The sequence below is a fragment of the Dasypus novemcinctus genome, chromosome 8, assembly GCF_030445035.2.
Source record: "Dasypus novemcinctus isolate mDasNov1 chromosome 8, mDasNov1.1.hap2, whole genome shotgun sequence".
Lineage (NCBI taxonomy): Eukaryota > Metazoa > Chordata > Mammalia > Cingulata > Dasypodidae > Dasypus > Dasypus novemcinctus.
This window is the reverse complement of record NC_080680.1, coordinates 88,917,208-88,929,686: the sequence shown is the minus strand read 5'-3', so window position 1 is coordinate 88,929,686 and position 12,479 is coordinate 88,917,208. Positions and strand designations below refer to the sequence as shown.

General features: G+C 57.0%; 1 protein-coding gene across 24 annotated transcripts in view; it reads left to right on the top strand.

Moving 5' to 3' along the window:
- Positions 1 to 409: 409 nt before the first annotated feature.
- Positions 410 to 12,479, top strand: part of DNM1 (dynamin 1) — a 49,435-nt gene continuing 37,365 nt past the window's right edge. For 23 of the 24 annotated variants that reach the window (XR_011649452.1, XR_009186886.2, XR_009186889.2 and 20 more), the window contains exon 1: positions 410 to 710. Coding sequence is in view for 19 of the 24 variants with exons in the window: in XM_058302335.2 (XP_058158318.1) it covers positions 550 to 710 (161 nt within the window). In the remaining 5 variants the exon portion in view is untranslated. The remainder of the gene's footprint in view (positions 711 to 12,479) is intronic. The other variant, XM_058302328.2, reaches the window with a different exon arrangement.

The window sequence follows — 12,479 nt, the reverse complement described above, 5'->3', positions numbered from 1 at the left end:
AGTAAATATTTGTCGAATTAATGTTCTGTCTTTCTCCTTCTGGAAACAGGGAAATCGAGGAGACAGGGACACGCCAGAGATGAATTTGCGTCAAGCTAAGTGGGTTCCAGGTCAGGAGATTGTGACCTTGATGGAGATGTTTCCGGCAGGCCTCAGTTTCCCCATTGATAAGATGGAGTGAGGCAGCCAGGACCACGACCTAAGAGGCCCAGTATTGGAGTTGAAATCCCTCCCATTTCCCGGAACGACACCCTCGGGACAGAGTCCGCGCCCCCCAGGAACCGCTAAGGCGCCCCGAAAGCCGCAGAAGGAGAAAACTACAACCCCCATGGTGCCGCAGCGCGGCGCCTGCGCACGGCGGCCGACCCGCAGCGTCGCGGGCGCCCTCTGGCGGCGGCCTGGCGAGCCGCTCCGCTGCGATCCCCGAGGGGCTGGGGGCCCGCGGCGCAGGCAGTCCGGGCGCGCGGCGGCAGCGGCAGAGCCAGAGCCGGAGCGGGTGCCCGGAACCGAGCGGCAGCCGGACAGCAGCCCGCCGGGCCCGCCGCAGCCATGGGCAACCGCGGCATGGAGGACCTCATCCCGCTGGTCAACCGGCTGCAAGACGCCTTCTCCGCCATCGGCCAGAACGCGGACCTCGACCTGCCGCAGATCGCCGTGGTGGGCGGCCAGAGCGCTGGCAAGAGCTCGGTCCTCGAGAATTTCGTAGGCAGGTAGGAGTGCACCCCCGCCCCCCGGGCTTCCCGGCCCCCTGACCCCCAGCCCCCGGCCCCGACGGCGCCGTGACCTCGTAGCCCTGGGCGCTGCTGCCCCCGGCCGGCGCGCCCCCCACCTCCAGCCGGAGGGACCCTGCCCTCCCCCAGCCACCCAGCCCCTCGGGGTCGCAGCGCCCGGAGCTCGTCGGCAAACGTTGTCCTGCAGCCGGCCACGGTCTCACGCCCCCCTCCTCCGCTCCATCCTTTAGGGAAGACAGGGCTCTCTGGACACCCTGGCAAAGGGTTGTCTCCCACCACCATGGATACTTAGGGCCCCCACGTTACTCAGCGCCTCTCTTGGGTTCCGGGAGTCCCTTGGAACCGGTAGCATCCCCGGCGCAAAGCCCCCTTACCCCGGGCTCTATGGAAAACAGCCCTCTCCCCCCGTGGCAATCCCTGGTCCATGGCGGGGGGCCCTTCCCAGCCCTTAGAAGAAGACAGAACCCCGTGGGCATCGGGGGCCAGATCCAGCCTGCACACACACACACGCGGGCGCACACACACACACACACACCTCTGCAGCTCCCGGCCGCCATCCGCCATCCGTGCGCAGCGCGGCGGAGGGGGGAGGCGCGGGCTGCAGGCCGAGGAAGGGAAGGGATGGGCGTGGGGTTAAGGGGTAAAAAACCGCTTCTGATCCTTTTCTGAACAGCTCGCTCCTTGCTCTGCCGCCCCCCACCCCTGGATGGGGGGCTCCTGTCAATGTCTGTCTCCCCCTTGGCCTGGCAGAAGGGTTTTGATGGAGGGAGAGAGCGGTGGAGGGGAGAGATGACTAAGACAGGGAGGCAGGAGGGGGGGGAGCCATTTGCAGAACCTAATCCCCCTCCCGCCTCTGATCCCACAAGGGGCGGAGGAGCCAGGTGGCAGGGAGAGGGAGGCAACTGCAAAGACAAAGAGTCCCAGGTTTGGGGGAGCAGGCAGGGTGGTGACCTCCAGGCTGCCTCCATACAGGGGGGGAAGAGACGGCTTTTCTGAGGCTGAGAGGGAAAGTGACGATGGTTCTCCCACTGCTGCAGGCAGAAGGGAGGGATGGGGGAGCTGGGCAGGCTGAGGGAGGAAGCAGGAGAGGTGACACCTGACCCGCCCTCCCCCACCTTCAGAAACCCTAGCTTTCTTCCCATGACCTTCATGGCTAAGGAACCAAGTGACGGGCATATGGGAGAGGGAGCCAAGGATGCCTTCTCCCAAAGGGACAGCAGTTCTGTGGGGTGACATCTTCTGTCCAGGTCAGGTTCTTCTGGTGAAACCTCAAGCAAGTAACTTGCCCTCTCTGAGCCTCAGTTTCCCCATCTGTAACGTGAACAATTGGACTGGATGGTTATTCCTGTCCCTAAATGAGCTGGGGAGCCCAGTGCCAGCCCTAGGGATGAAAGGAGAAGACTGGACCAGAAAGATGTCTCTGTGGGATGTTAGAAAGCCACATGGGGGCAGCTGGGCCCATCTGGTCAGCAGAGGGGAGGCCATCTGGCCTCCACAGAACCTCCTCCTACTCACACGGCTCCCGAGCTGCAGAGACACACAGATGGACCCTTTCCCATGGCCCCGTGGTCTCGCCAGGATGGCAGGAGAGATGACCCTCAAGAGTAAAGCTCTGAGACCTTGGTATTTCTGGTGGCACTCATGGATATCCAGCCCTTTAAAGCTTACAAACCATATTTCTACCTTTTGTGTGCATCTATTCTTTCATTCATTCGTTGAACTTTTGCTGAACACCTGCTTAGCACTGGACTGTATGCTCTGGGCAGGAGTTGCAAAGGGGCACAACGGGTGACCTCGACTCCCATTTACTGAGCCCCTCCCATGTGCCCCACATCATGCTGAGGCCTTTGCAGGTATGGTGTCAGAACAGTCCCATGGGTGGCGACCACAATGCCCAACCTGCAGGTGAGGAACCGGAGACCCTGGAGGTTAAATGCCTAGCCCAAGGTCAGAGCCGGGAAGGGCAGTATCTGTTAGACTCCAAAGCCCAGGTTTCTAATCTCCACCCTGCACAGCCTCTGAGAGCCAAGCCCTGCACTGGGCATGGGGAACCTGCAGGTGAGTGCACTTCTATTTTCCCCATCCATGGAAAGGGAACCTGGACTGCTCCTGTGCCCTCTTGCTCAGACATTGGCTCTGGGGCTCCATTGAATTCGGGAGTGTAAAAGCCCTTTTGCAGACATATGGGAGGGAAAGGGTGATGGTACATTAGGCTTGGGAGCTGGACTTATCCTCTTGGAGTTCACTCGCCAGTGGGCAGAGATGCCAGTGAGCAGACCGCATGGCAGGCTAGCCCTGGCCACAGCAGACTCCAGCAATGGTTTGCCTGTCGAGTGGTGGGGCAAGGAGTGGACTCTGTCCCCAGGAGGCCTGGGGCCTTCTCACCGTCCTCCACACCGTAATGCCCTTTGACCATGGTCCCTGCAGGGGGTCCAGATGCAGGCCCAGGGTAGAGATGAGGACTTGGCCTGAGTGCTGATGAGGGAGCCAGGGCTGGGACAGAGGCAGGGAAACTGAGGCTCAGGGGGGCCCCCAGTCAGCTCTGCCTGCCTTTCTTGGGTCCCGACCTTTCCATCTAGGGCTGAGTCCCCAGGGCTGTGAACATAGTAACAGCCATTCTGCCCCCGGGACTTCCCATGAGCCAATTCCCCATGGAGAGGAAGTGGAAAATGCATCAGCGGAAGCAGAGGTTGCTCCCCACTAGCTGGGGCTCCCAGGCACCTAGAAGGACCCTGCAATGTCAGCTCTGCAATGCAGGTGGCCCAGTGGCTCCCCGGGACCTGCTAAGACTTGTATGGGTTTGTGCTCTTTCCTTATCCTCCTTTTATAGAAGGGAAATCTGAGGCTGGTTCATTCATTCAGCAATTATTTATGGAGTATCCACAGTCTCGGCACTGGGGATTTTATGGTGGAAATGACAAGGGCTCTGCCTCCCAGTGGGGGAGTCTCAGACATAGTAAACACCAGAGCATGTACATTAAGAAAAGAGTTGTAGCCTGTGGTCTGGGGAGCAGAGGGGGCTGTTTTCCATGGTGAGACAGAGGTCTCTGGGAAGAAGTGGCATCTGAGATGAGAATGGAAGGATAAGAAACCATGTGACTAACCAGGGGACAAGCCAAGCAAATGTAAAGACCATGGGGCAGGGAAGAATTTGGTGTAACAGAGAGAAACCACTGTGGCTGGTGTTTGATGAGAAGGAGCAGACAGGATCAGAGAAGGAGGCCAGGGCAGATCTACAAGCCTCGAAGCCCAGGGTGAGGAGCCTGGATTTATTTTCATTGCTGTCAGAATATTTAGGTAGTGGAGTGACTTGACCTGCTTCCAGCAAGTGTATAGCTTGAGATGGGGGAGGCAAGAGAGGCAACACTGGCCCTGCAGGGGACAAGAGGCGACAGGGCCTGGAGCAGCACTTGAATGGTGAAGAGGAGAAGTGGCAGGTTCAAGGAGGTGGAGAGTGAGGAAGGAGAGGAATCAAGTATGACTTCAGGGTCTTTGACCTGAGTGACTAGGTGGATGGGGTGCCGTCGATGGAGATGAGGAAGGGTGCAGGAGGAGCAGGTTTGGGGGGCAGGGAGTAAGACCCGGAGTTGGGTTTTGAACACGTCGAGCCTGACATGCCCACGAGACTTCTAAATGGAGATGTCAGGTGGGCAGTTTGATGATAAAAGTCAGAAACTCAGAGGGAAGGTGGGCTGGAAATATCCATTTGGACGTTATCACTATCTAGATGGGATTAAATCCACGAGAGTAGTTGAAGTCACCTTGGAAGCAAGTGTAGACAGAAGAGTGGGCATGGCACGCAGGCGACTCCAGCATTCCGTGAACAGATTCCTGGTACCCTGGGCCCTTCTTTCTCCCCCTTGTCTGCCCCTGGCAACATGCCTCCTCCTCCCAACACACGCCCAGAGTCAGGAGGGGGGCGTCGTAGGACAGGCATCCAGGCTGCAGCTTCCCCGGGTTTGCTCACTCCGATGCCCAGGCGGGCTGACAGATAGGCAGTGCCCACCAGCCCCCTGGGTGGAGGCCCTGACCGGTGGGAGTGTGGAGAGGGGTCACGAGCTCAGGCTGGGTGAAGCCAGCTCTGCTACTTCCCAGCTGAGTGACCTTGGGCATGTTCTTGGACCCTGCTCGGCTTCCATTTCCTCATCTGTAAAATGGGGAGAATGATCGCACCTTCCTTGTGCGCTGGTGGTGACACTGAGATACCGCCTGGGAAGCACTCAGGGTAGGGCCGGGCACAGAAGTCGCGCCAGTTCTGTTCCTCCGGGCATAGGCAGGCTCGGCGCGGGCCGGGCTTGGGGTGGGAATCTCCTCCGTCCTGCCAAGCGAGCCTCTGCGACAGCGCAAGTTGCAGCCTGGGGGAGGGTTTTGGATTGCCCCCATGACTCTCACCGCCGTGGGCTTCGTGTCAGCCTCAGGCCCTGAGAACCCCTCTCTTCATCAGGCCCAGCCTCTCCCACGGGGACAAGCCCACTGCCCACTATGAAACTCCGTCTCTTCCTCTGGACACTTTGGGATACATTCTAGTGGTCCCATTACCCAGATTTGGAAACCGAGGCCTAAGATTAGGGGATAATTGAGGCATCCTCAGCAGAGGTCACTGGCCTGAGAGGAAAGAGGGAACCAACCTTCATTTGCCACCTACAGTGTGCCCGATCTGGGGATACGGCTAGCCAGACAGACCCATTCCTGCCCCAGGGGCCTCACAGCTGACCAAGACAGATGTTCAGTCACACAAAGAGCTCATTTCTTGTGTTTTGAAGAAGAGCATGTATAAGCGAGTGGCCTGATGTTGAAAGGAGGGGAGCTGTCTGGGGGGTCAGAGAAGGCCTCTGAGGAGGTGGCATTTAAGGCTGAGCCAGAACAGGAATCGGTTAGACCAGGAGTGCAGCCACTCTGGGGTGGGGGTGGGGGCAGCTGGAGCCGTGGGCTTGAGAACCCAGGAGAAGGGCAGTGGGCGGAGCGTGCGGGGGGAGGCGGGGGGGGGGGGCCGGGGAGGTCGGTGGGGGTGGGCAGTGGCGGCCCCGTTAGAGGCCCCTCTCTACCCTCCCACCCCCCCAGAGCTCATGCTGCTGCCGGGCAGCCCCACGCTCGGCTCAGCCTCTACATGCTTAGGACAGGCACTTGCCATGTGCTAAGCACCTGCTGCCTGGGGAGCCCCGCCGTGGAGTACATGCCCCCCGCCCCAAACAGTGACCCGAGGCTGCTGGGAATGAAAGGGGACCCTGGCAGACGGGCATCTGATCCCGGCGCCAGGAGTGTGGAGGTTCCCAGGCCATGGCTGGGGTGAGAGGTCAGAACCCCGGGGAGAAGGGGCGCAGGTGGGCAGGGAGGGGCCAGGCCGGTCAGGAGTGGAGGAAGCACAAGAGCAAGAGCAAAACCGGAGGCTCTCGGGCCGTCTGTCTAAATAGTCCAGTCACAAATCCAGCTGAGGAGTTTCTAAACAGAATATGTTCTACCCTCCCTACCTTGACAAAAACACCTTTATGGCAACCTGGCAGGCTGGCTTCAAATTTAGAATTTCAGACTCCTGAGGGTTCCGCGGTGGGGTGTGGGGGCGTGGGGACAGGTGGCCCCTCCCGCAGGCTGCCTCTTCTCTCCCCACGCCATCCGCCGCCAGGGGCACACACCGGGCAGCCCAGGCGGCCCCTCGCCTCACCTTGCAGCCCCAGCCGTAGCCCCACAGAGGCTCTGCCTCGGCCCAGGGCTGCCCCTCCCCCTGCTCACCCCACCCCGGCTGTAAGGTCACCCACAGGAGGGCGGGCCCCGAGGGGGGCTTGAGAGGGAATTCCCGGGCGCCTGAGGGTGTCTAGGAGGTGTGCACAGGCTTCAGCTGGGAACCTTCTCTTGGCCTCTGGGGAATCCCTCGCCCCATGAGGGGAAGGCCAGAGGAGGGCCAGAGAGGGGAGCCTGGACTGTGGGACCCAGGGAGGGGTGCCAGTTCCCCGGGTCTAAGGGCTGAGACTCATTGTTGTCTTCTTGGAACCAAACTGCTGTGAGTAGGAGGAGCAGAAACTAGCATCCCTGGTTTTCAGATGGAGAGATGGCACAGAGGAGTAAGGGACCTGCCTGAAGTCACACAGCAACTGGATCAGGGGCAGGACAGGAACTGGCACCAGGACTCTGGCCTCCAGGCCCGGCCTTCCTATGTGTCTTTGCACCTTCCCACCCTCCACCAGCGTGCCTCCCACGCCCCCCACACCCCAGGTGCTCTCCTCTTCTCTTCCTGGTTCCTCTCTCTGGCACTCCCACCCCCTCCCTGGATGGAAATCTGGCTAAAGGTGCAAGAGCCATTTGGAGAAAGCAGCTCCAGCAGCTTGGGATTGCCACAGGCAACAGGAAAAGGGGGGTATTAGGCTTGGAAGGTGTTCAAGACAGTCTCCTAAATGGCATCTTCCCAGTGCCCTGTCCTCCCTCCCCACCCCATTCAGTCCCCAGCCCCGTGGATCTGCCCCCAGGCACCACCTCTCTACCCCAGCCGCCACCACCTCTGCCTTGGCAGCTGGGGCAGCCTCCTTTCTTTCCCCCTCTGTCCCCCACCCATTCTCTGATGACAACCAGGCCCTTTCTGCAGCCTCCCAATCTGACCTCCCTACTTGAAGCCCTCCCTGCTCCCCTGCCCTCAAAACAGAACCCCAGCTCCTGAGCCAGGCTTGCGAGGCCCATGTGACCCAACCCTACTTCCCCTCCAGCTGCTCCCTCCCGGCCCGCCCTCCAGCCAGGCTGAATCTCATGCAGTTCATGGGAAAAATGGGCCGTGCCTTCTCTCTCACTCTCCTGGGTTGCTATTGTGTATGCCATTCTGTCGTGGAAGGCTCTTCACCCAGCCCTTTTTTCTTCCTTCACTTGCTCATCCTCCAAGTCTCACATCAACCAACACCTCCTCCAGGATGGCTTCCCTGACCACCTTCTCCCCAGTGACCAGACCTCTGTGTTAGGGATCAGATTTCTCCCAGGATGAGGGCTAGAGAGGAAATGAGAGGCTGGTTGCCTTGGGCTGAGAGCTCCTGGCAGACAGCAGCTCTGACACGGCTACTTTTAACATCTTGTCTATTTATTACCGCATTATTCTTTTATCACTCTGGCTCAGATGCGTTTGGTCTTAGCACAGGGAAAGGAAGCTACTAGCCAGAAGGCAGAGAAAAATCTGGACAGGTGAATGCACGCTCACCTCCTACCTGAGCCCCAGATTCAAGGGAACGTACTGCTCAAGCACCCACAAAACGCCTAGCACATGGCAGGCTGAGAGCCTGGGTGTCATATCGGGCACCCTCTCTTAGGGCTGAGCCAGGCCCTTCCCCAGCCAGAATCTCAGGGGATCCCCTCAAATGCCCTGGGAGAGAGCTGCTGGACTGAATCCCATTTCACTGATGGGGAAACTGAGACCCAGCTAATGGCAGAGTTGGGTGGGATTCTTTAGTATCAAGCCTCTGGTTAAAAAAATAAAAAATAAATAAGGATCTAGATGTAGCCCCAAATGGAATGACTTGTGAAATATCCATGATGTCCTGTTAGGAGACCAGAACAGCTACTGACATGTGGCTCAGAGGCCAGTGCGTGTGAACTTGAAGGGCTCGGGTCTCGTCACTTGGAGCCTCCGTTTCTCTCCTGTAAGTTGGGGAAACCCATGGTACCAAACTCACACTGCTCTTGTGGGGATCCACTGAGAGGATTCAGATATTTTTTAATGGATTTAGTGAGGCATAATTTCCATACCATAAAATTCACCCGTTTTAAGTATGCAATTTAATGATTTTCAGTAAACTTACGGAGTTGTGAAACCATCATCACATTCTAATTTCAGAACATTTCCGTCATCCCAAAAGGAAACCTTGTGATTATGCAGATTTTAAAGTCCCTGGCAGAGTCCCTGGCAAACAATTCACAACCCATCACTGTTAGCCGTTGTTATCATCATCAATAATAAAATGCTTGCAGTAGTTTTCCCCAGGTGTTAGGATGATGGTTGGTTTTTCTTTTTAAAATATTTCTATGTATTTTCTGAATTTTTTTTTTCAAATAGAGAATGTATAATCTTTCAAATTACTGGGCAAAAGAGAACTATAAAATCAAGCAAAACTTTTAAAAAGGAGAGGGGAGCAGTTGTAGCTCAAGTGGTTGAGTGCCTGCTTCCCATGTACAAGGTCCTGGGTTCGATTTCTGGTACCTCCTAAAAAAAAGAAAAAAAAAATAAAGAGAGAAGGAAGAAGGGAAGGAAGGTAGAAAAGAAGAGAGTTTGGAAGAAGGGAAGGATAGGGAGGGAGGAAAGAGAGTAGGTTTTCTTTAATAGGGAAAGTGATTGATTAGGAGAGAGCACTGGACCAGGAGTCCAGAGCCTTGGCCACCAGTCCTACCCTGTCACCAATTTGCCCAGTGACCTTGGACAAGACTCTTAATGCTTTTTTATACCTCAGTTTCCACATCTGTACAATGAAGGTGATGGTGAGAAAACAGAAAGAGCTCCTCTCCAAGTCACTCACTTGGTCAACAAGGGTTTTCTGATCACTTGTTACACGCCAGGCTCTGTGCTGGGTACTGGGGACATGGTGGTAAACACAACGGGCCCAGACCTTAATCTTAGAACTATCAGAGCATTAGAGAAAGCCAAGACAACCCTGAGATGGCCAAACCTCAGCTGAAATTCATGAGCTGTGTGCAGGCCTCCTGTGGCAGTGGGGAACAGAGCGGGACTTGTTGCCTGGGAGCAGCCTGACCTCCTCCCAACTGTATTTCTTGGTCCCTCCCCTCCCACACCCCTTCAGAGGGCACTTCAGAGCCCACCCAGCTCCCTTGCCTTTTGCCCCAGAAGCGAGATTTAGCTGGAAATATCCTGACCCACCCCCCCACTCTGCCAGCCAGCCTCCAAGAGACCACTTTCCAAAAGCCTTCTTGCTGCGTCTCCTGCTGACATGGTTGTGACAGCCCAGGCGGTACTGAGCCTGCTCGAGTTGTCGTTCTCATACTCATCCTGGCAGACACGTGTTCATGCAGTAACACACAGGAGTCATGCAGCAACTACTTCCACTAATGTGGAAACCGAGGCTCAGAGAGGTACAGCCATTTGTGCACAGCCGTACAGCTCCTAAGTGGCAGCGCTGAGATTCCAACACCACACCAGGTCTGTTGGACATCGGAGCCCAGGAAACGGGACTTCTAAGAGTGCCCACCACCGGCTACATGCCAGACCGAGCCTGCTGCTTCTTGACGTCTGCTGCATTCAACAGAGCCTGGAGATCAGGGTCTCTAAGCTCTGACTCCAGATCTCAAGTTCTAAAGTGGGGGCCAGTTTATCCAGACTCTACTAGGAGTGACAGTGACAATTCAGTCAGGGTGTATGTGGCATGTTGAGGTTCTGGGAGGTGTTTATTTCATTGTCCCCGTGCTTCAGGTTTGAAGGCACCTCTGAAAATGGCAAGGCAAGGCCTCCCTGGGGAAGTCACCATCTGCCAGAATGAGTGGTAAGAGCTGGCATGCCACTCGGCACTCCCACACTGGGCGCAGCGCACAACCGCTGAGGCTGGTGGGCCAAGCACACTGCTCTCTTGGCACCTGTTCTGTCCTCCCTCCGCCTAACCAGGAGCTGGGGCGGGAGGTACAGGAGCTGGCCTGGCTAGAGGCCTTTTTGGGCCCTGATCCCAGCTGGGAAGGCGCCCAAGGGGCAGTTTAGCAGAGTGCCATGGGATAGTGTGTCCAGGTGAAAGGAGGGTGCTGGGGAGCCAGGCCCTGCGCCGGTGCAGGGACCCAGCAGTGAGGGAGGAGCTGGCAGGCTGTATGTGGGAGCCAGCTGGTCCTCTCCGCTGTGGTCCAGCATGGGGCCGGCAAGCAGGCCTCCTGGGCCCTGGGCCCATCTCGGCCACTGCCCCCAGCCCGGTGTGGCCTCACAGTTCCCTGCCCCCCCTCTGGGCCTTGGTGCCATCGTCTGGACTATAGTGGTGGAAAGAGGTGGTCTCTGAAAGTGTCTCCCACTGGATTGCCATCATTTCCACCTAATGTTTCTTGGTCAGAATCCCAAGATTCAGTACCCAGAGAAGGTGACAAGAGTTTAGGAGTCTCTTGCTGAAGTTTAAGGATCCACCTAGAGAGAAGGCCAAGAACCAGAGTCACTCTTCAACAACCTCCTTGAGCTAGTGAACATCTACTGGGTCCTGGGCTTGGGCTTGGGCTCAGCTCTTTTCATGAAAAAACTCCCCAAGTCTTCCCACAGCCACAGCAGACTCTGAGGCCCACAGGGTGAAACAATTTGCCCACGAGCACTGGGCAAGGAGGGGCACAGGTAAAATTCAGACTCAGGGTCTCTGCTAGGCACTGGCTCCTAACTCCTGAGACAGTGAGCCTTAGACTGGAAAGGGAACTTGAAAACCAATGGCGATTGTGCCCACTGCCAACCCGGCATGTCCAAGGAACGTGCGGTTTAACAAGCCGCTCAGTGACTTCTGAAGCAGCCTGTGCGAGGGGCACGCTTTAAGAACCTGGGCCATGGCCGAGATAGGACTCTTCCTCGCCCCGGCATCCTTTTCCCGCTGGCCCCAGGAGCTCTTGGGCCGGGAGAGGCTCTGCCCCACACATTGCCCTGCGCTCTAATCTCCACTTCCCATAAGCTGCTTGTCCTTTAAATAGCCCCGGGAGGCAGCGTCTTGGGGCAGACTGACCTAGGGCTCTGACCACCCACCCTCTCCCCAGCTAGACCCTGGGCTCCCCACACCCTCTCCGTGCTGTGCGCCTCAGGCTGCTGTGGCCGGGTAGGCCCATCTGTGCAGGGGGAGGCCTCACAGGGAGGAGTTCCAGGAAAGGACCACGTCTCTGCGTGGGGGTGGGGGGGAATGCTCCTCTGTGGGGAGTCTCATCTTTCCCAGCCCCTCCCACAGTTTCCATGACAATTGCTGTTGCCATGGAATTGCTGGATGAGGAGCTAGTGGGGAAGAGGGGTGGACCCGAGGCTTCCACCCCCAGGCTCTGTGAGACCTGTCACCACAACCCTAGAGGACCCCTAAAACTTGGGGTCACCCCCTCAGGAAGTCAGTGATTAAAGGATGCGCAAGAGAGAGGCAGGAAGTCCTTCACCATGCCCTCCCCGCCCCAGTTAATCACCTCCTTCTCTGTGCGGTCAGGCATACCTCCATTCTAGCACATGTCACACTGCATTGCATTATGTGTTTACTTGTTCTGTCTCTCCCACCACAGTGAGCGCCTTGGGGTGGGGAGCCGTCTGACTCATCTCCTATCTCCAGGGCCCAGCACAAGGCCCGGCACAGAGCAGCTGCTCTCAAATGTGTTCCTAGATTGAATGCACTTGAATTACATAAAAAGCCAAGTCTGGCTACTCAGAGTTAGGGGGCGGCACAGTTGGAAGGGGAAGTTCCCCAGACTCTGGAGTTCAACAGACAATCGGGTTTCAATCCCAGCTCTGCCATTCCTAGCTGGGCGGCCTTGGTCAAATCACTTTACCTCTCTGAGCCTCAGTTTCTTTATCTGTAAAATAGGGATAATTATTTCCATATCAGAGCGCTGTTTGGAGGAGTTGTAGATTCAACAGAATTCACTGAGCACCTTTGTGTCCTAAGCCCTGCGCTGGGCACTTAGATACAGTGGTGGACAGAGAGGTGCAGCCCCTGCCTTCCTGAAGCTCAGTCTTGCAAGAATGAAAAGTACTTCCCTGGCACTTAGAAAGTGATTAATAACTGCAAGGTTTAGCCTCCTCCTCTTCCTCTTGACAGTGACTCTCTCAGCTCTAGCCTGGACTCCCCATGA